At 38.7% G+C, this 23,971-nt stretch overlaps 1 protein-coding gene across 1 annotated transcript; it reads left to right on the top strand.

The window, feature by feature from the left end:
- si:dkey-103j14.5 (isoaspartyl peptidase/L-asparaginase) lies at window positions 1-23,748 on the top strand. Its single transcript, XM_066679963.1, has 8 exons — window positions 1-104; window positions 1,154-1,381; window positions 4,454-4,596; window positions 9,259-9,422; window positions 17,435-17,553; window positions 18,621-18,731; window positions 23,116-23,280; window positions 23,409-23,748. Exons 2-8 carry the CDS (start codon window positions 1,195-1,197, stop codon window positions 23,459-23,461), a joined length of 942 nt encoding a protein of 313 aa, XP_066536060.1. The 5' UTR covers window positions 1-104; window positions 1,154-1,194; the 3' UTR covers window positions 23,462-23,748.
- Window positions 23,749-23,971: the final 223 nt, after the last annotated feature.

Genomic DNA, 23,971 nt, shown 5'->3' with positions numbered 1-23,971 from the left:
AAGCACTGTGAGGGTCGTAAGGGCGAAGATATTCTTTACACTTCATCGATGTTTAAACCTGACAAACGTTAGTCTTGTGGATAGTGGAAGCTCTAAAAAAAGAGGTAAAGAATACCTATTTTTTTTCTTGCTTAGAGGATGGGACTGTCCTTGGCATAAGTCTAGAAATCTCTTTCGAACGTGTATAGAAATTTAAACTCGGTGAATGAGTAAAATAAAATGAGAAAAACAAACGTCTTCTCGAAGCAGAGCTTGTTGCCTCATGTCCCTCAGGCTGAAAGAGGCAAAGTCGTCGATAAAATGGCTGAAACCCTGATTGGTAAAGTTGTTATTATGTCCAGTAGACATTATTTAGATATGTTTGTAACGTTTTATAATTCAGAATATGTCCAAAGGGGTGTAACTCAGACACTGCTCATTATTAGTAAGCACAACACCCACACAGATGTTCAATTTGGCACAGGTTGTATCACTATAGTCTTAATTCAGTTCTAAATCATGAAATGTTGGAGCAGCCTAAGGTCAATATATATCGATACTGGAGGGGTACAGTGGAAATGTTCACTATTTTTGAGCTTATATCATTATCAACCTAATGAGCAAATATCAGTCCCTGACTTTACTGAGTTCTTGAGGGTGAATGCCATCAAATCCTGACAGCAGGTCCAACATCTAGTGTATGTGGTTATAGAAATGGAGAGGCTGTAACTGCAGCAAACGGGGACAAACACTCTAATAATACCTTTAAGAGATGTTGGAGGAGCAAAACAGTATAGACTTTGGTCCTGTAAGTTGAACAGCTCTGCATAACTTTTTGTAAATGTTGAATAGCATAATTATGTTACATATAAAGTGCAGATTTATTGCCTTCCTTTGCGATGGATGCTAATTCTGTAGGATATGAATGTGTATGGAGAGCAGACCAGGCAGGGCCAATGGAACAGGCCCTCACCTTAATGGAGCAGGCATAAACATGACAGCAAGCTGACAGCCAGCGTCCTGTAAACAGCCCCTTCCACTGAGATGAGCCGTGCGAGTTACATTAACCTGTTCTGTCAGTGCTCATCTGAATAATATATTACACAGCACAGTGCAGTCCAAGGGCAGTGCATGGGAAAGGGTAACCTGGCAGTAATTTCTCTTCTCCTGACAGTGTGGGCTGTTTGTTTGTCTGGTTCCTGCTGAAACCCGAGGATGAAACCAGTGATCGTGGTGCACGGTGGAGCCTGGGCTATACCTGACGCTCTAGCCGAGGCTTCGGTGGCCGGGGTGAAGGCAGCTGCTCTGGCAGGGATTGGGGTTCTTAAAAGAGGGGGCAGAGCACTGGACGCTGTTGAAGATGCTGTGAGGAAGATGGAAGATGATTCAGTTTTTGATGCTGGTTAGTGTCTGTTAGATTGAACTGAACATTATTTTTCACATTGTGTAATGTTTGATCATCACAAGCCCTATTTGGATAGGACTAGTCCTTCATAAGAGCTAATGGATGAGATGATGGCAAAAAACTTCATTCGCTCTTAATTCTTCATACAATTACAACTGCTCTTATAACCTGTTTAATGGTAGTAACTGCATGTTCATAACATGTACGTAGGCTGCTATTGTGCACAACTTACCTATAATTGCCAAAAGTTTCACTCCACTGAACAGTCTTTTAGGTCATCTTGTGGTCGTCTTTGAGTGTGGTGCGTTGTCCAACACCTGACGTTTGCCATGTATTTGAACAACTCGTCTGATCTGTGGCATAATTTTCTTAAGAAAACCTGCAAATATTACATTTACCATGGCACAATGATGAAATATCCATCCATAATTAAAATAATCTGCTCTTGTTTATTTATTTGTCATTTTCAGTAGGTAAAAGACTGGGAGTGCTAACTCTGGAAAAATGACTAAAATAAACTGTTTAAATGGGATTAAAGTCACTGATGTACTCCAGTAATAATCACATTATCCCATTTCAACAGGTTAAATTATTCCTGTCCGAATAGGGCTATAGACCACAGAATAATGAGGGTCACAGTTAGGCTATAAATCCACATGCATATCACCTAATAAAATCCAGTGACTCCTTCCATAAAAACTGATATTTATCTTAAATGAAATACATTTATAACTATAATGTTGTACACATCTATGTAATGCAAAGACAAAGCATTCAACTCCATGTCTGAGTATTTCTACAGTTTCAAAAACCAGTCTTCAAAAGTCTCAAACAGGAAAGCCAGGGTTTCTTATGTCACAAACCCAAGGAGCCAATCGTGTTAACTTGTGGGAGGGGCTTTAGAACTGATGACTGAAGGTTAAATGAAGAGAGGTGGGGGCTAATTGTATATTATTAGATGCATGATAATGAATGAAAGCTAAGTGTTAGAGTTATATCCAAGCAATTAAATATAATATTTTAATAGATCCCCTTTGGGCGCATTAATTTTTAACCATGCAATGGAAAATGTCTATACAGTTAACATGTTTTCCTATAACTCCACCTGAAATCCAGTGCATTGTTCTTCTGTTAGGAATTTTAGTTTTTACTGGCCATTTTTTTCTAGACAAAAGAGCAGATGAGTAACCTTTAAAACTACTCAGCACAGGACTTCCACTGATGCTGGAACTTGGACTGGGTTTCACTGTACAACCCTGACGCTTTGTTGTTAATGATTACCCCGAGAGCAAGGTGAGAGGTTCTTGAGTATTCATCAGATTACAGCGAGCCAGCAGGGACCGAACGAGACACTTCATTAACACAAGCCGCCTGTCAGGGTCTATCTCATTTGTGATGGCTAACTGCCACCATAGGTGAAATGGCGGATCGTCTTCATAGAAGAGCAGCAGAATCAGCACTTCATTGAGGGGGGATCATTTTATACACTGGAGTAGCCAGGAGCACAGACTGATCAATAGAAGACTAATGCTGTGCTGCTTAGAGAGGAGACAGGCGCGGCTAGGTGTGAAAGAGTGGAGTGTGATGGTGAAATGAGATGCTTCTCACTCTTTCAGCCAAGGAGATGAATATGAGAGGGTTATAGGGTCTGAATGAGTTTTTTAATATTCAATAGCTGTTTACGTTTGCTGTTGCGCGCCAGCGGCCTCAGGAGCCTCTCTGATTTTGACGTGCACAGTCTTATTGTGCAATTGTGCAAGGACTTGAAAAGATTTTGTGTTTGCACAAAAGATACTTCTGTTGTGTACAGAGAAGGACTGCATAACATTTATATAATTCAATTGGTGAATTATATAACCTGGTGGTTAGGGAACTGGGCTTGTAAAAGGTTGCCAGTTCTATCCCCAGAGCCGGCAGACTGACATGCCCTTGAGCAAGGCACCTAACCCCCAACTGCTCCCCAGGCGCCAAGACTAGGGCTGCCCACAGCTCCGGGCATTTGTGCTCACTGCCCCCTAGTGTTCACTACTGTGTGTTTCAGTGCACGGATTGGGTGTGCAAACACAGTGGCCAATAAAGAGATTTTAACTCTAATTTAATTGTTGTATCTTAATTTAAACAGGAAGTCTGATTGAGATCAGAAATTCTTTTTTTTACAAGAGAGACCTTGCCAAGGCAGCAGCTGTACAGACTCACTTATCGTGTTCTATTCAGTCACCAGATTAACCTCATCTGTTCATGCTGCAGTTATATGGAGTGTTTCAGCATGGACATGCTTTTGAATGAGGCAGAATACAGGGCAGCCAGTCAAAACAGAGATAATTTAGCTACATATATCAGAAAGCATAATACCAAAATGTCAGTTTGAAAGATGTGAAAATATCATGTGAAAATGATTTACATCTGTCTTTGGTAAATAAAAAACACACATGATCACACAACCTACTTACCAGTGTAGTTTTAAAAGCCATAAAGGCCTACCACAAGTATAATTACAATGTGGTATTTGGTCCAAATAGCACAGCCCCTGTAAATAATCTGCCTCTGAGTGCTCTGGATTGAGGGTTTGCGTGAGGTCATGTTACAGTAATGTTCCTCAGCCATCCTCTTCACATTTTACCTATTTTATACACACCATTTTGTGCACTTCTCCCTCCTTAATAATTTCTGTGAAATCACTCACTGCCTCTGTAAGTTGGCCGAGCTCTGAATGGGGGGTCTAGAGCCGTGAGGTGGAGGATCCAGCAAGTTACCGCCCAGATGATAGCAGAGAGACTTATTTCTCCCAGCATGCTTCCATTGACTGAATATGTCCACTCTCAAACCAAGTGCTGTGAAGTTTCCGAGTGGAGTCCCTTGCGAGTCAAGGCTAAAGGTCAGATTTAATCCCCCCCCCCCCCCTTTTTTCCCCCCCTGTGAGAAAATGTAGTTGTAGAAAGAGCTGTGAGATGGAGCCTGCTGGAAGAATGCAGTGGGAGGGGGGCAGGCGGGAGAGAGGCAGAGAACAGTCATTCTCTTCAGAGTGATACTGTAAGAGGCTCCTGCGGCGGCGCCGCTGTCTTGCTGCAGGTCACGGAGCCGTGCTGAATACTGATGGAGAAGTGGAGTTGGACGCCATCATCATGGAGGGAGAAACACTGGCCGCCGGAGCTGTTTCCTCCGTTAGAAACATTGCCAATCCTGTTAGCCTTGCCCGTGCCGTGATGGAAAAGGTGCATTTCCCACCATTTTTACCCTTTCATTCCTCTGTTCCTTTGATGGATTAGCTGTTGTGTGATACATTTGCCCTATTGATCAAGCAGGGTCTTACAATTTCAGTTTCCTGTGTTTGTATTCACTTTCTCTTCTGGATGTCGAACTACACTATTTATTGTGGGTTAAAGGAGAATTCCACTGCATTTTCAAAATTTTTACAGAACAAACTCATAACGATGTCAAGAGAGTGTTTTGATATGAATTGATGTGTAAACGGAAACTTACTGACTCTTACTAGTATCTTTACAGTGAGATGCATTAAAGTAACACTAGGTGAGCTTTACTATTTTGGCTAATGAGCTCCGCCTACAGTTGCAGAGTGCAAGGCAAGGCAAGTTTATTTATAGAGCACCTTTCATACAAGAGTAATTCAAAGTGCTTTACAGATAAAACAGGTAAAAGCAAGAATAAAAATCATGAAATTCCATTAAAACAATTAAAATGCAATAAAAGGAATTACGTAAAAAGAGCAAAAGGAAACACAATAAAACAATTTAAAATGATACAATAAAAGAAAAGAAGAGAAAGTGCAGTTCACGTTTACAGCAGTGTCCTGCAATCAACAATTATTTTGTTACTTTCAAAAATTACATGGTGCAGTTTCTGCAGTGCTGAGCCCAGAGAAGCAACAACCTAGGCTCTGATTATAAGTCAGTGAAGCTTCACAGTTATTTTGAAGCTGTAATTTTAAGGTAAAAATACTACCTACAGTCGCTTTAAAGAGGCTTTAAACACATTTACGTTTGGTATCTATCACTACAAGGTGTGATCATGTCAGGCTAACTTTCTGTAGAGTGTCATATTTCATAATATAAAGATTTCTTTTATGATTCAACAAACTGAAATAATTTTGTGAAAAATAAAAATGTTTTTTAGGCCAATCTTTGATCATCTCACATCAAGAGTTTGCAGCATGCTTTAACATGTTGCAAGGTACATCGCAATTGACAGTATGTAGCAATAAGAAATCTGGCACAGGCCTAAATTGATGTGTTGGTTTTTACTGATCTTTGCTGCAATCCTGTCCTGAAGGTTCAGCCTACGATATGTTTCCTAATTTGTAGGAGTTTAAGCCATGGGTTATAAGTCTCAGTGATATTTGTGGCTTTGATACCATGCGTTTAGGCTGACTGGCCTCCACAATTTGACCATGGACATGGAGAAAAAATTGCAGTTTCCTTATCTATAACAGATAATATAAAAGGCTCTTTTTGAAGACACAATCTCGAATAGCAAGATGCTGTCCGCATGCTTCTGAGTCGAGTGAACAAAGTTAGTCAACACATGAATAAACTGTTGTTGGATTCGCATAATAACATATATTTCTTAAGAGTATGTGAATGCTTCCCCAAAAACCATGGCATTCAGATGAAAAGCTGAGGGGATATCACAGATATCACAGTTTTGAGAATGCTTCCTGGCTCCTTTAACTCTAAGATGTTATTTCATCTGCCGTTTTGTGATGACAGAGTCAAAGGGAGATCAATGCTGTCTGATTTTTTAGATTGATTTCAATCAGAGCTCTTTGTAATGGTGGACATGGAAGTCTTATACTATGAATTTGCTCAGACAGGCCTTAAAGATTCAAGGCATCCACTTTTTTTGAAAGACCCTCTCTTTTGTAAGACAGCTTTGTAAGAAAAATGTCTTTAGTCTCTGTAGTAACTCATTCCTGCCATTCTGAGACAATCAAGGGGTAAAAACACAAAGGTCTCTTGTGCTAACAGTAAAGTGTGGAAGTGGAGCGGCCAATCAGTGTCTCACTCGAGATGTTCACTTAAAGAATATTCTAAAAAGTTGTGTAAGGCGTTTTGTGTGAAATATTTTTAAACCAAGGAAAAGTGTTAAAATATTCCTCTGAAGCTCAGGAACGACAGCAGTGAGCTCATTACTGAAGACTAACAGCATGTCATCCTGCAATAGCATTTGCCTTGATTTATTCATCTGACTAACACACTCAATGTATCTGACAGAGTTTATAATTACTCGTTACAAATAGCAGATTTATCTCACAGCAGCAAACAGTCGACATCAGTCCTTGTTTATAAAAGTCAATACCCGAAGAATTAGTCAAAAAATATAATATTAGGATCATTCACTTTTAGCCTGTGTCTCAGAATCTTTCAGCCTGTTCTAGTGAATTTTTCTAGAGATGTCTTCTATTGAAATATGTGTCAACAGAGCTCTATAAAGAGTCTATATGAAGTGGAAGTTAAAACCACTACAAAAATTTCACTTCCCAAGATTGCAGATTGAAGGGGGGGGGGGGAGCCCAGATTACATGAGAATTGATTAGGTAGAGCACCTGTCTTGACTGCCCCAAAAGACCTTGGCCTTACCAGGGATTGGCAGGTCTGTTTAATAGGCAGTATTAAAAATTCATCAGGCCATGATCAATGCAACGATCGAGATTCACTGACCTCATGCTTTTGCCTGTGATCTAAAATGCACTACACCTGACAGAGAAAAATGACATTAATAACCATGTTAATATTTAAGTTTCCCAAGCCGGACTGAGAGTCTGTCTCAGATTAATTTCAAACTAAGAGCAAAATAGAACAGTGAAATTTATATTGTTTGGTATCATGTTGTATTATGGTATTGGTGCTATTGCATTCTGAATTCGACTTTGTTCCAAATGCATATAGCTACACATTAAATATATCTCACTGTAAATTCATATGTGCTGCAAAGGTGAAACTTGTAGAGCTATGGTCCTCCTACATTATTAACGCCCAATACTGGCACGTTTTACAGTTGTCAAAGTAAAATATCTTCGAAATGACATAAAATGTAAATCCAAAATGTAGATTTTAATTTAAAAATAGCATACACCAATCAGCCAGAATTGCCAACCAGAAGTCACCAACTGCCCATTTTTCCTGTTTCCAGTTCGTCAATCTTAAATACGAATGGGCTATTCACTGCCAAATACATTGCCATTGTAGATGCCATTGTAGTACTATTGTAGTGAGATAATCAATGTATAGATACACTTCACATGTCTGTGTTTATAATGTTTTATCTGACAGATTTATATAAATATAATGTGCAAAATTCCACTCTTAATTTGCAGTCCAAGCAGCCATTTAGTTTCATTAATATAAATTGCATACAAAATATTTAGAATCAGGAAAATAGAACAGAAACATTTGATTATAATGTGGCAGCAGCTTTCACAACTACACATTATGTCTGATATTATTATTATTATTATTATTATTATTATTATTATTATATTGAAAGTTGCCATTCTTTATGCAAAACAAAATCCTTCCATAGAAGTTGAATCCATCTTCTATGGTTATGTTCTCTATATCTTATTACCATATTTGGAAGTCTACCCTGTGAAGCTCCTTTCCTTTTATTTAAAACACTATGTAATATTTTACCTTAAAATGACGCCTTCAAAATCATTGTGATGCTTCACTGAGCTGTATTAGAGAGGACTGTGAACCTGCTGTTGCCCAGCACTGCAGAAATGGCACTGTGTTACTTTTGGGGGAGGGTATGAAACACTTACTCCCTCTCCCAATTTGCATTGATTTAAGTGCATTGCTGTAAAAATTAATTACAAGAGCGGGGTCCCCATTAGCAAAAATCCAAATCATATTTAGTGTCCCTTTAGGGAAGTTTCTGAAAAAATACTGTCCGTTTATTGACTCGGTGAGCTCGAACTGAATGAACAAATTGAAAAGTTAGTATTTCGTTATGATTTCTGTGACTAATTGTGGCTTACTGAAGCTTTAGTGCTCTCTGGCTTTAAAAATGTATAAACAACAAGAAAACTTTCATTTGTACACCCACTCTCACCTAGAAGTAATGTGTGGCATTGGCAGTAATATTTGCTTGTTTAGTGGGAATTACGTAGCAACAGTGGAACAGAAAAGAAGAAAATAAATCCTTCTGTAAGCCATTCACACAGTCTTATTTTCCCTCCACTTTATGAATAGTGACCTTCAGTTCAGAGTCACAGTAATAGTGATGATACAACTGTGAAATTACTGCCGTAGTTGACCGTAAGTTCAAGTGCACATGATTCGGTTTTTGGGGTCATTGACAGAGTTCTGATCCACGGCTCATTATCCGAGTGGCGCCCGCGAGTGCTGCTTTCTTCAATCGCCTCATATCAGCAAGAATGCTGGCAATTGCTTCATTTGATGTGATTTAATAGCTCCTTCCAAGTCGTACAGCGGGGACACTAAAGCCCACAGCCTGGGAATCTACAGACGAGGAAGATTTAACCACAGCTGTGACTCAGGAGCTAATTGGGGCTGTTAGCATGCTGAGTGCGCAGGTCAAGGTGCTATATCAGTCTTGTTTGCCTGCTCAGGTGATGGGGTTTGAAGGCCGGTGCTGACTTTTACAAAATCTAATCTTACTGCAGTGCAGTGTGGGTAATTACACCACGCAAAACCACTCAGAGAATAATGATTGCATTTTATGTGAAATGTCATTATTCAATTATAACTCACGCCGAATGAGTCTATCCAGCAGATAAAGTGCTGAAAACATTTCAGGTAAATGCCAAGTGTCTGTGTTTATGATCTGTGTTAAATTTAGTCTCAGTTCACTCCTGACAAGTATCTCTTTTTTTGTTTTTTAACTTGTTTATTCAGACTGACCATGTCATGTTGACCAGCCAAGGGGCGAACCTGTTTGCAGAGAGCATGGGTATCCCCACGCTGCCCACTGACTCTCTGGTCACTGAGAAGGAGAGAAAAGAGTGGGAACACTATAAGAACTATTCTGCTGGGGTCGAGGAGCTCTTTAACTCACAGTGGTAAGTTACTGGGCGTCGCAAAGCTCTCTTTGTCTCCACCAGGTATCATCGTACCTAGCTTCCTCAAATAATATATCAGAGTCCATTCAAAGTAAAATGCATTTAAATCCAGGTAAATATTTTTAAAATTATTTTTATAATTGATATTGATTAAAAATTGTAAATAACTATGGTTGACATTTTTCAAAATACTGTTAGATCTGTCCTAATAAAGCTATAAAGCATTACCCCACAAGGCCTTGATAAAAACTGATCTTACTATCATTAAGTATTTTCTACTTAAAGAGTAATGAAATACATTTAATTATAAAATGCTAAAAATTATGCAAGTTCAATAAATAAATTAGGGAGGCACGGTGGCGCAGTCACACAGCTCCAGTGACCTGGAGGTTGTGGGTTCGAGTCCCGCTCCGGGTGACTGTCTGTGAGGAGTTGGTGTGTTCTCCCCGTGTCCGCGTGGGTTTCCTCCGGGTGCTCCGGTTTCCTCCCACAGTCCAAAAACACACGTTGGTAGGTGGATTGGCGACTCAAAAGTGTGTGTGAGTGAATGTGGGTGTGTGTCTGTGTTGCCCTGTGAAGGACTGGCGCCCCCTCCAGGGTGTATTCCTGTCTTGCGCCCAATGATTCCAGGTAGGCTCTGGACCCACCGCGACCCTGAATTGGATAAGCACTTACAGATAATGAATGAATGAATGAATAAATAAATTATTTTTATTATGACAGCAATAAACATTACGTATACTATTCAGTGTTGAGTAGCAAATATCAGTGAACAGGTGAAAAAAATATCAGTGAACAGCATCCGTTGAATAGTGTAAAATTTAAATGTACAATTTAAACACATAGAAAGTCTAACAGTGACATATTATTTTGTCAAATAATGAACCCACATCCATCTGCATTGTTAAACCTCAGATCTGAGGTCAAAATACTGACCATACTTTGTCTTCTCTGTCAGTTGACATTAAGCCTGTCACATATTTGTTAATAATTGTAGCCATTTAAGCACCAAGTTTAATCAACTAACAATGGATAGAATGTCTTTTTAGACATGATAATTGAACCAAAACACACATGATAGAAATGTGTATGATCAACCCAACCACAACCAAACTGGATTTCTGTCTGGGTGAGCAAACAAATCAGCATTTTTAAAGTCAATATTTTTATTGTGTTCTCACTTCTCCACTGTCACCCCACATTGCACCGCTACGGGCACAGAGTCAGAGCACTGCACACATATGAGAAATATCATTTCACTTTTCTTTTCTTTTTTTTCAATTATTTTTTGGTTTTATTATTTAAAAATATCCAGACAAATATATTAATATTATATTTATGGTAATCTACTAGACTTTTTACAATAAGCATATTAGGTCAGCCCAGTTATGGGTCAGTTTATCCCACGGTGCTGCGTCTAACTATATTTACTTTTGTTTGAGGCTGTCTTTGTTTGACATCTTTGAAGTAGCCCTACTTGCTTCACTTGTCCCACTTAGCTTCTTCCTTGTGTAGTTCCTCTTTTGTCAGCGGGAGTTGCTTTAGGGCCTTTGTATGGCTCTGTGGTCAGCAGGCCTGCAGCGTTTAAGCTTGTTGAGAAGTGACTGGACTAGGAGAGAGACCCACTGGCCCTTGTACAGCCTCACAGCAGCCTGCTGCACCTGTTCTGGGACTGGAGGCTTTCCCAGCGGCCTTAAAGCAGTGCAGCCGCTCCAACAGAGTCGCTGCAGCCTGTCACCTCTGCTTCCCAGGGCCAGGAGCTGAGGAGTTGGGGCCGGAACAAGGTGTAACCCCAGCTCCACTGGGAGCCCGTAAAAATAGTGCCGTGGGGGTGCTAAGTGACAGCTGGCTGAGCTACAGCCTTTCATCCTGCCCCTCTGCTGCCGTGCCTCCATTATTGATGGCCTCCCCGTGCTCAGCCACACCACTGTCAGGGAGTTCTTTTATACGGAGCCCTTAGAATGCAATTACCCTCCACCCTTCATTTAGGATGATTATAAAGCAGCTCTGGCTGCCCAGTCTGCCTGACCCTGCTCGTATATAACAGCAGCCCCTGGTGTGACAGTGCTCGCCCAGGGCACCGAGCCAAATTAAAACATACACCCATTTAAATGCACTTATAATTAAAGTCACTGCCCTGCTTCCGAGGTCAAAAAGTGGAGTCAGATACGCTGTACTGTGTTTGCCAATAGTCCACCGTGCTTAAAAGGGTACACTTAACAGAGTAAATATTAGTGAGATTAATAGGACAGGACCTACGGGAAAATATTTTGGATGAAAGCCGATATTGTTTATTAAAGTGTGCAAATAACCATTCATTGATATGTCAGCTGATGTAATTTCATATTTATATTTTGGCCACTACATCAGAAAATTTATTTTTGTTATTAGTTGCATTATATATTCCAAAGTTCCTAATCTAATGAGTGAGCTACTTTAAGATGAACACTTTGCTGACAGTTTTTGCAAACTCCATATAAATGCATTACTAATAGATGGGGCCATAGAGCATCAAAACTGTTTTCTCAGGTTTTTTGTCAGAAGTCACAAAATAACTTAAATGTTTGTTTTAAATCTATATTTGTGTAACATGTGTAATATGTTAGTATTGTGCAACATTATTGTCCTACTAATATATCTCTTGAGACCTTGATGATGGATCGATATATAGACAGATCAATACCTTGATCATATAAACGTTAGTTCTTTGTAAATATATTAAGGTAGTGACAGTTTATAAATGTATGAATCAGCATTGATATTAGCCATTGATATTGGTATTCAGGAGACCTCTAACTGCATGAAAGTAAACACCGACCAAAAGTTCTACAAAACTAAACAACTTGAGTTCCAAATACATTTCTGTGGAAATTCACACAGTGAGTACAAATTTACAGATAAATTCGACTTCAGCCACGTACAAACAGCAGTCATATTCTCCTAAAACATTGCATTCCACCTTAAAAATGCTGCACTTCTGAATGTAAACAAACAGCAGTTCCCAATCATCAACATTCCTTTTAACTGAAACATTAGCTAGATGTTAGCTGCTGAAAATTTAAATGTTGTCGCCTCACCAGAAGTGTCCTTTATAGTTCTACATCTAACGAGTGTAGTCCATCTGTTGCTCTGCATAGTTTGTTAGCTGCCTTTTACCTGGTTCTTCACTGAAACAGTCCGCCAAAACCAAGCCAGCCAGCGTGCTGTGGGAAGATGCAAGACTAGATGCTGAATTACACATTACACAACAACAATTGTACTGTCCCTTACTATACGTTTGCAATCTAGGCCAGTGAGGTAACTGTGTCCAATAAAGTAGCCAGTGAAGGGGCATATTGTTCAACAACTTGATCCATTCATACAAGCATAAAACACAGAAACATCACCGCCATTTTAGGATCATTGTGCCACTAAGAATTATCCACCAGCAAAATAATACCTGCTGTGTCGTGGTCCTGATCATTGAAATGCATGGTGAAATGGGGCAAGGAATGTATGCAGGGCAACAGATGGACTTCAGTCTGTAACTGTGGAACTACAAAATGCCCCTACAGTGTATTATATGTGACGCTGAGAGAATAGACTCAGAGTGTAGAAACAATCAAGTAATTATAATCGGAGGACAATTAGTATGTAAGTCATGTATAAGAAACTACATTAGAAGACAATCTGCCTGTGATGCACCCTCCCAAACAAGCTGTGCTTCAGACAGATGAAGAACATCTTTCTAATTCGAATGTCTGCATGCCCCATTACATTGTTTATGGATATTAAAAGATTTACTGCATAATGCTATGATTACTTCAAAATGTGAAATACAGTCCGTCATCAGACAGCATTTAAATGCGTTTTTTACCTGAGCCGCTGAACTAGATCCAGCCATCACTGGTGATTTAAAAGAGCAATCAAGCGCCTGTCAAAAATGATTGATGCTCCGCTTCAGAAGCCTGACAAGTGATTCCTCGCCACCTGGTTCCAACAAATATTCTTCATGAGTTTGTTTGCTCCCCTGTTTCTCTCAAGGAACGTTCTGCTTCCTAATTTTACCTTGAATTGTCCTTTGTGCTTCAGTGTCTTAACCCAACAAGAGTGCAGTCATTAAGTATGTTCTTTATATGAACTCCATATATCAGCTCATGATTATCACACAAAAATCATGTGTAAAGTGTAAATCATGTGTAATTTAAAATGGTTTATGTCTGTATTGAGCAAACAATATAGAATCAGCCATTATTATATATAATGGGAATAGGCAAGTGAACAGAACAATAGCCAACTTGTCAGAAATCCACATCAATGGAAGACTTAAGAATATTTTTATGATGAAAAACCATTGAACAGATCAAGAACACTTTACAATGTAGGCATAGAGCTGTCAATGATTAGATCAATTATAAAAGAGAAGAATAAACAAATGTGACAGCAGCAAGTATGGTTTCAAGAAAAGAAAAGCCAGGCTAGTCTTTGCTAAAAATCAAAAGCCTTTAGAATTCTCTTGTATGGAGAGAAATTAAATAAGAGAAGCCTGTGGAAACAATAAGCTGCTCATTATCTAAATAACCACCTCTGTACCTGTCTTTTTGTTTAATTTCATGTGTGTATACTGCCTGCACATGCTGACTGCACAAGTAGCACAACGCGAGAAAGGATTAATGAATAATTTGTAATAGACTCTTTTCGCCTACCGGACCAGCCTATTAGAGGCCTTTTTTTACTTACTGACTGACTCCTAATGTTGAAACTCGCATGCACAGTACGAACTGTTAGTTCAGTAATCTTTCACATAGACAACTTAAAGTGGTGCTAGTACACAATCTGTTGTTAGTTCAGCCATATTTCACACTCCAGTTTGTGAACTAAGTTTGGAATCGTTCTGTGCATTTCCACATAAACTGGTTTAAAAACCAGAAAACTTTGTTCCCAGCTGGAATTAAAGAACAGTAGGTTCTTCAGCACAAACAGTGGCTGAACAATAAGAAAAAGGCAGGAAAACGCTCCGTTTGTGTGTGTTTCTGGGTCTGTGTTTGGTGCGAGAACATGCGCATTAGATAGAGCCTCAGCTCCACGTTGATTAGTTCACACGCCCAGCAGAACGACTCAGAACTCAGCAACATTTACAAACATATTATATCTCACAGAGAGAGGGGAAATGGTGGGGAGGCATTTCGTAGTGTTAGTGTGTTTATTAAAATCCATATAGCTGTGCACAGCCACCTGCAACTTCACATGTTTTAACACGTTACATTGAATAAATAAATACAGGGGGTCCTCGACTTACAACGTTGATCCGTTCCTACGTCGCGTTGTAAACCAATTTTCGGTGTAAGTCGGAACATACGTACACACTGTACGTAAATAACATATTGTAAGCACTTATCCTATCCTAACACCTATCCTCCTCGGTCCCGAGCCGCGTAACCGTGCATTCTTCCACTGCGCAAACCAAACACGAAGTTCACGTTGCGACGTTTACGATGCAAAATCACTTTTGCATCAACATGGTACTGTACAAAACATGGCTTTGTACAGTAAACGGGAGATATGTAGTAACCACGAAACATCGTAACTCGGGACTGACATAACCCGAGGATCTCCTGTAATTGTAATTTTTAAAATCAACAAAATGCTCTTGGTCTTCTTTTTTCTTTGGTGGTAGATCATCTAGTATTTGTTTTTACCGTATTTTTCTGACTATAAGGCGCACTGAATTATAAGGCGCATTATCAATAAGGGCCTGCTAAGGCGTCTAGGTTCATATATAAGGCGCACCAGATTATAAGGCGCAGCGCATTAAATAAAACAAAGCTCAGACCGTAAGTCAAACTTTATTGAACTCTTTCACGAAAACTCTCAACTTGTTGTAACTGCAAATCAATACATTTACTTTTTCAGTTCATTCCTCCACTACAAATCCATCAAACTCTTCATCTTCAGTATCAGAGTTTAATAGTTGGGCGATTTCAGCATCAAGCATGCTCGAATCCCCCTCATCATTATCCGAGTCGGTCTCGTTGCTGATGTTTAGCTCTTCAGTGATGATTCCAGACTTCCAGTCTCTTAACAGGAGGCATTTTTGGGGTAGTCGGTATAAAAAATGAAACACGGGGCTCCTGCGCACAGAGCTGTATGTATCACCGCGCTCAGTGAGGATCCTAACTACGGTGGCCGTAATGCTTAAGCCATTTGTGGGTACACATATAATGTGCATCGGACTATAAGGCGCACTTTTGATTTCTGAGAAAATCATAAGATTATATGTGCGCCTTATAGTCCAAAAAATACGGTAAATAAAAGGATCAGGAAAAACACTGATGCCGTTGTTATATATTAAGAACAAAACTTGTGCTCCTTTTTATTATTCCATTTCTGCATTTATAAGTCCTGCCCTCCATTTTCTGTACAACACAATCATACAATAAAAAACACATGTAAATAAAGACATTGATATGAAGCACCAAAGCTTCTCCAGAACTTCCACTGACAAGAGTATGTGTTTTTGGCTTTCCTGTTTTTGAAATGCCATAAACACCTCTATGACAATGGCTATATGTCTAATGGCGGTCCAGCAAAACTAGGCTTTCCTAGTTTCTCTTGGCTCTTGTTTTTGAGTAACTACTTCAACACTGTGAGTCAGTAGAATGGATTCACTTGTCTTTATTTAGTATAAGTTGTGACTGCTGATGATGAGTAAGTTGTGAATGCAGTGAATTGAAGCAATGTATCTCCACACTCAGTGGATGCCCCTTCACCTTGAAGCAAAACAATGACTCAAGACATGTTCCTGAGATTCTCATGGCCAAAAAGTGGACTGGTGTTGACTGTCCAAGTCAATCTTCCTGCCTGAACCCCGCGGAGAATGCATTTCTCTTAACTGAGATAAGATTGCAGGAGAAAGAAAATCCAGACAACATGCAGGAATTGTATTTCAGGCCTTGAGGAACACCACCAGGGAAGATACCCAGCATCTGGTGATGACTTTAGAAAGTTGACTTTAGACAGGGATCGATTGCAAAGGATTCACATGTGGTAAACATTTAACCTCATAGTCCCATTTGCTGAGATATGTAGTCAAAACAAAAAAAGTATACTTAGACTGCACTAGTTTTGAATACTAACTTCTTACATGCTCTTCATTGTGAAGATTTATATTTCTTGGCTTTTTGTGAACCCAAGGGGAATATAATTATATGCATAAGTTTGGGCACACTATTTAAATGAGAAAGAAGGCAGTTCCATACAATGCATTACAATGCACAATTACAGTATATTTGCTGAATCTACCATACTGGGAAAAACAAAGGAAATTTAAGGCATATTTTGTATTTAATTATTTAAATTTGTAAAAGCCATGTTGACATATTTTCAGTTAGAATATCAACAAAACATGTAATTTAACCAGCCTGAACTTTTCCGTAAAACAGAATTTGTGTTTCTTTTTGTGCCTTCAAGAATTACACCATAACAATACCCTTGTGATCCTGATTGTAATATTTAACATTTTTTACAGCACTGAAAGAGGCTGGATTCCTTTGTAGTGTCTTGATTTGACATAAAAGCAGCAGAAGAAATGCCTGTAGGATTGCAGGGCACTTATTCCCGTGTCCTTTGTTGACAGATGATGATGGGTCATTTTCAGGTATCCTGCCCATGTTGAGAGCACTTGTGAGGATGCTGGTAGTGTGAGGTTTCATCTTTCCCATCTCTCATATATCTACAGCAAGATCACTGTGCTTTTCTTGGATACTCAGGACTCAAAATCAGAAGCAGAAGAGGCTCAGTTGGGATGATGATAAGCCTTTCTTTCCATTAGATTATAAATGGGCCATGCTTTGCAGGATATGGAAGACAATTCTCTGTGAAGTACAAAGGAGGTGTATTTGAATGAAAGAATGATTAATAATTCACTCTTTTCAGCAGACTTTGGCAATGCCTTGTCAAATAGCATAAATTACAGATCTGAAAATTTCTGATATCTACTTAACCTAACTTACCAAACTTTTCTAATCATACAGGGGGAATGACACAGTCGGGGCTGTGGCGCTGGATTCCTTTGGTAATGTAGCCTGTGCAACTTCAACTGGAGGAATTAGAAACAAAATGGTGGGCAGAGTTGGAGATTCTCCTGTTATAGGTAAGCTTGTCTACTGCTTTCTTCTGGGTGATATTTGTTTCAGGATATATTTTCAACATGTTGTGGGCGTTGCTTTTATGCTTTTATCCCAATTACAGAGGTATGGAGCCCCATTCTACACATCTGGGATGAGTTAGAGTGGTATTAGTGATATAGAACTATTCATAGTACATAGAGCATCAGTACCTGCTCTTGTGGATGAATGTCATCAATAGTGTAAAGCCTCCCCACAGTGCAGAAGCTGATGGGCCATACTCTGTACTTTTTATTTGTTATCCTGTTTAAATAAGACTGTTAAATCACTGACTATTTACTGAATATCCTCTGGATCTATTCTAGCTACAGAGGTGTTTTAATGTACAATTATTTGTAAGTAATATATATATATATATATATATATATATTGGTACTATATTCAGTACCAAGCATCAGTCATACAATCACACAGTTGGCCAACATTCAATGAGTCTTAAAGATTTTCAACATATGTCCAGAGGGGAGTCTAGAATTTCTAAAATGTGTCTGTTTGACACAGATTGTAGGTCAAGTCTTCCCAGGGAAGCAGGTTTGCCAGGAATGAAAACATTAAAAATAAAAGTTTGGCCTCTGTATCAAAGATCTGATCTACTCTCATTCCCAGAAGATACAATGCCGGAGTCTTCTGAAATGTGGAAGATTTTTTTTAACTGTAGTGTGGACCTTGTCTCAGAAAATGGCAATATTTTTACACTGTCAGAATGCATGAAAGAAAGTTCCTTTTTCTGTTTTACATTAGATCTGTAAGGATGTATCATTTGTAGATGAAAAAGTGTAAAATATATCCTATTTATAAATATATTATTGAGTGTATGGACATCAGATACCTCAAAATGTCCAGTGAGCGTTTGTTAATACTCAGCAAAATATTGTACATTTGTGAAATATAAGTAGTAATGTTTAAGCACTACCATCCTTTGACATGAAATCCCCAGTCTTGATCAATTCTCACTTGGCAGAAAGCTTTCTCTTGAGGTCCCAGAGATTAAGGCTGGGTATTATTGTGCTGTCTCCTCTGTGTGTGTGATAAGGATCAGGTGGATATGCAGACAATAGAAGTGGCGCAGTGTCCTGCACTGGTCATGGCGAGTCCATTCTCAAAGTCACCTTAGCCAGGCTCATCCTTTTTCACATGGACCAAGGTACAGTATGACTATGTTTCCTTCTGGAGCTCCGGTTTGTGTGGTGTATTTCTGTTGATCTGTCATTTCTAATGAGAAAGTCAGGTTTTATCAGGACTACACATTTCTGCACCGGACTGATGGACACGAAGTAAAGATTACACACTGGGGAAGATGAAATAAAACACCTGACACAAGGCAGGAGCTAAATTCACATCATGGATGTCATGGAACCTGATCTGATGAGCAGATAGAGGAAGCGATAGATCACTGTAGATTATTCTGCTTGTGTAGCTAGCCTAGATAAATGGCTTTGCTAATTTGCTTGCAGCAATTGTTGTGTTTATCGATGTCAGGGAATTAATAAATGAAAACGCTTGAGGTAAAGGGAACATATCCAAAACATTCCCTGCTCCTATAATTACACTTTTAATTTTTGGCAGCTGTCAGCAAAGCGGGGCGGCTGATGAGCACCTTGTTATCTGCACAGCTCTCTAGTGTAATTACCTTTTTATGGCAAAGCAAATCTATGGGAAATCATAGTTTACTGTATATCTTTTCCAGCTATTTTGCTAGAAGGCATGTTAAATTATTTCAGGTATTTTAGAGTTTACAGCGATTAAATATAAACGTCTTCATATTTACGTTTCTACAGAAAACAGCCTGAAATATTATGTCTGGTTTAGCATGAAATGTTGGACTCTAGGGATGCACTAGTGTTTGGAATTTCTAGATCAATTTAAGAACTGATAATTAACACCTAGATTTGACCAATGATGATAACCATAGTCTTACTTTTTACATTATTACAACAATCTTTATGTGAAGTACATGTGCATATTAGACCGGTTTTGCCTCTTATTATAGGTCATTACCTTATTATACGCAGCCAAGGCAACTAACTAACGTTTAAACTTTAGAATAAATACTATTAAATATAAAGCTCTAATACATCTCTAATATTTTCAACATTTACAAATAACAGGTTGAATAATTAGTATAACACTATCAAGTTATAACATAAGCTTAACGTTTTAGACATACAGTATATTTAGATAAAACAACAATAAAAGGTTGGAAACTAACAGAAAATTGAGGAGATGTAATAAAAGATGCAGAATTCCTCATATTTCAAATAAGCAGATTATTACCTAATTGTTCATGTAAGAATGAAAGGTAGAACACTAACTTCTAGTGCTGGGTGATGAAAATTCGTCCTTTCTTACATACAGTAATACTATAGTATGCAACAAAAAGTACAGAATAAAATTTTGCACTAAGTACTCCTGTTGCTAGTCTCTCTCTCCCACTCTCCTTCTAAATACTACGATGGCGTTTTACGGCTGGAGAATTTAACAAAATCCATAGTAATATCCTGAGAATAAAGTCAGAATAATTCTGAGAAAAAAGTCTGAATAATTCAATAAGTCTGAGATTAAAGTAAAAATATTTAGAGAAACAACGTTTGGATTATTATTTTAGAATATTATAATATTTAGACAGACTCCCAGTCTTTGAGCCATAGAGTGAGTTGTGAAAAAACATTACAGCTAAACCCTATAAGTGCAGCCACAGACTGAGATGCATATGGCTTTAGTTTAGTCCATAAGCCATAATGCAATGGAGCCTCGTGGGCACGCCGGAGATCCACTACCTCTGGATTGATCATTCTATCTGTATCCTGTAAAACTACATGTCCTCTTCTGAATAAAGGTTCTTACACAACTGATTCAGTGTTCAAATACTAATAACAATCTGGCCCTGATGTGCCAGAGGACTGAGTATTTCTATTCTTGAAATCTATACCATAGTATGACTTCAACAATACACTGCATCCTGGGTGCCTGGATTTTCTGCTCTTTAACACCATTTTTGTAATATTCTTGTACAACTTAGCAAGCCCTATATTAACCAAACCCTTCATTATATATATATTTATATTCTATGTACACTTGTGAATATGCTGAAGACCTATTTAAGGTCCTAGTCATACTTTAAACAAGCAAACAAACAAATAAATAATACTCATTTTTAAAAATGCTGTGGTATATCATGAAAACTCCAGATTTTTAAACAATATCTTAATACACATTTTTGGACCAGCCCTGTTTACTAAGGACTTCCTTTTCAGACTGGTGTTAGCGCAGCATCGTTGGACAGCTCAGCATGCAGAACACTGATTCTGATACGTTAGCCAGTAGACACAGGTTAGCAGACAATGCTTGTGTCACCAGCAGAGATTGAACTAACAGCCTCCTGATGGTAGGGGCATTGTTGCCTGTTCCACCTTCTCAAGACCTCAGAAAAATGAAATACAGTGATACACATTGTGTACTGCATGTTACAATTAAACATTTATATATCAAGCACAAGTTCTTCTTTATTTCGTACACTTATATATAATAGCGTGTTTCTCTGCATCCAGAGGGAACAAACGGACCTGCTGACCACTGCCTGCTGGGCATTATTGTTATTGTGCCTTTTTCAGCTTGCCTTTCTCGGCCATGTTCTTTACATTGTGTTTGCAGCAGGTTGCGATATCTCTGTGATAATATTCCCTTTTTTCGTCCCCTTCACCCACACGCCGTCGTCAGATTTTGCGTGACCGTGCTGTATTAACATAAGTGGCGTGCGGATCTGACACTGCTGTTGCCAATCATTTTAATTGGAGTGTTGGAGGGGAGGGGGTGGGCCATGCTGCCGCTGTTGGTGCAGGATAATGAGGCAGAGTGTGTGTGGAGGGGTCAGCAGGCTATTGTTTGCTTGCAACTTCTGCGGTAATGACTGTGGAAGCGGCAGAGCGACGTCTCACTTTTTTTCTCGTGCCTGTTCCCAATTCTTCTTTTAAACACCAGCCTCTCCAGAGCAGCTCAGCCATTGTACCTCACTTTGAGCATCGGCGAGCTTTCCGTTTAAGAGAAACTGCCCCTTTTTGATTAAAACTTGCATTCTCTGCTTCCTCGCCTTGCACAGCAGCAGTCAAACCTATCCCTGTTAGGCTTTTCCAAGCAGAAGAAACCTTTAAGACAGAGGGCCTACCATTTATCTTTTCTTTTTTATTTCCGACAGTCCTTTGCTCTGCCACAGCAGTGAATGAATGCACACAGCAGCAGTGAGAGCAGTCTGCCTTATCCTGTTCCCCGAGTGACCTATGCTGCGTCCAAGGACTGTAACAGGCCACGCCGCTTTATCACACAGCACAAGGAAATAGAAATGCTCACTGTTTTTGCTCCCCAGGCTTCCACAGGGAACTGGAACAGTAAAAGCAGTGTTCAGTCCAACATTCAGTATTTTTTATTTTGAGTTTCTACAAAAAGTGGAGTGAAGAAAGCGTGTCCTCTAAACGCAGTCTCCTCTAAGTTCTCTTTCTTCAGCCGAACTGCTCTGTTCAGAATATTCTCAGTGCAATTATATCATTCCCATTTTGTCCAAAGGCTTCAGTGGATCATTCCCATTTTCTTTATTATTAAATCGTATCTCATCAAATTCCTGTAACTGCAGTTCTTTTTATTTTCTTGTGTGAAAATATCTGAACTGGTTTAGTAAGAGTATTCGATACCACTTTAAAATAAGACTACACTTATAAAGGTTTATAAATGATAAAAAAATCTGTTTAATACATGGTTATTAATTAGGTTGTAAACACTTTAACAGCCATTAATAATCATTTGCAACAAAGATAAAAAAACAGTGACCTGTTTTAGTCTAATACTGAAAGTGTCAGAAATTACTGAGTACATCAAAGTAAAGGATAAGCTCAGACCTGAGAATTGTGAACGTGGTTGTTTCATATGTTGAGGTGCACCACAATATCATCAATGTCTAAAAAAAGACATTGTGTTTGTAGTTGTTTTCAACCTATTAATGCATATGTGCTGAAGCTGACAGGTTTAATGTCGAATGATGGGAGAAGACAAAGTGACGTAAGTATCTGAGGTTTGACAGTGTAGATGTCTATGTGTTATAAATGATTATTAATGACTTTTAATGCATTTACAACCTAATTAATAACATTAATAAATTAAGGTCAATTGAAGTAGCTCAGAAAACACATTTAACTTCAATTTAAACACATTACTGAAATGCTTTTGTGGAATTTGCGGTTTGGAGTATACATCTGCATTTTAAACATATTTAATAAATGTTCTGACTGGAAAATAAATATATGAAAATGGTGTCTGAATTTGCATAGTAGTGTATATAATTACCATATGTGCAGTGGCCTCTGTTGGGTTAATCCAATGTTAATGTTATTCAGTGAATGATCCTGAAACTGTCTTTGCCCACACACACACCATTTTGTGCCAAATAATGGGAACATGACTGAAATGAGTGCTTAGTTTGTTTGGTTTTACTAAAAAAACTTCTTGACTTTAACAGAGATTGTTTTGTTTTGCTGTCATAGGACGGACAGCTTCAGACGCGGCTGGGTTCTCTCTGCGGTACATGGGCGAGCGAGTGAAGGGTGGTGGGGGGGCTATCGTCGTGTCCCCCACTGGAGATTGGACAGCCACATTTACCACAGAGCGTATGGCCTGGGCAGCCATACAGGAGGACCTTCTCTACTATGGTTTGAATCCTAAAGAAGAATATAAAGAAGCACTGAAATAACATATTTACAATCATTTTTGTTGGAGCAGTACTAGATGGTAACTATTACCATGATCATAATTCCGTTTTTTGATTGTTACTGTGTAGGTGTACACCAGTCTAATATGCACACTAGAGTCAGGCTGTCTGTCTTTATCTAAGGTAAGGCTGTGAATCCTTCATGTTTATTATAAATGATGCCGTGAGTATAACATATTTAAATCATGAAATACATATTAGAATACGGTTACCAGATTAAAGTGCTTCTTTGTCATTAAAACAAAACACAATTAACCACTCAGTTTATCTGCTGATACAGTCCTTCTCAATGGGAGGCCTTTTAATTTGAAAAAGATAAGCATTTTATTATCCAGGGTATAAAGAATAAGCTGTAGTCCTGATTACGAATAACAGTGATGCATTTATCTAAAATAAATTCATTGGAGAATTGATTTAATTTATTTATTTTTGAATTGACATTAGTGCAAACATAATTATGCATAACATCCTGAACTTTTAGAAATGCACCACAGTCTATCGTTAAGGATATGATGATTATTTCATACCAAACAACTGCAAATGCTAAGAATACGTTTTATTCTGCGGATTACATTGTGGAGAGTGTCTGTCCTACTGTAATCACTTTAGTACAGAGATGAGACAACACTATC

Source organism: Hoplias malabaricus, chromosome 8, assembly GCF_029633855.1.
Source record: "Hoplias malabaricus isolate fHopMal1 chromosome 8, fHopMal1.hap1, whole genome shotgun sequence".
Classification (NCBI taxonomy): domain Eukaryota; kingdom Metazoa; phylum Chordata; class Actinopteri; order Characiformes; family Erythrinidae; genus Hoplias; species Hoplias malabaricus.
This window is presented reverse-complemented; position numbering and strand designations above follow the sequence as displayed.

What these genes read in the sequence shown, in the direction of transcription:
- si:dkey-103j14.5 (XM_066679963.1), top strand. Translation starts at nt 1,195, where the DNA reads ATGAAACCAGTGATCGTGGTGCACGGTGGAGCCTGGGCTATACCTGAC. An exon ending in CCCGTGCCGTGATGGAAAAG is followed by an intron (nt 4,597 to 9,258) that starts GTGCATTTCCCA and finishes TTGTTTATTCAG; the next exon opens with ACTGACCATGTCATGTTGAC. An exon ending in CCTTTTTCACATGGACCAAG is followed by an intron (nt 18,732 to 23,115) that starts GTACAGTATGAC and finishes TTGCTGTCATAG; the next exon opens with GACGGACAGCTTCAGACGCG.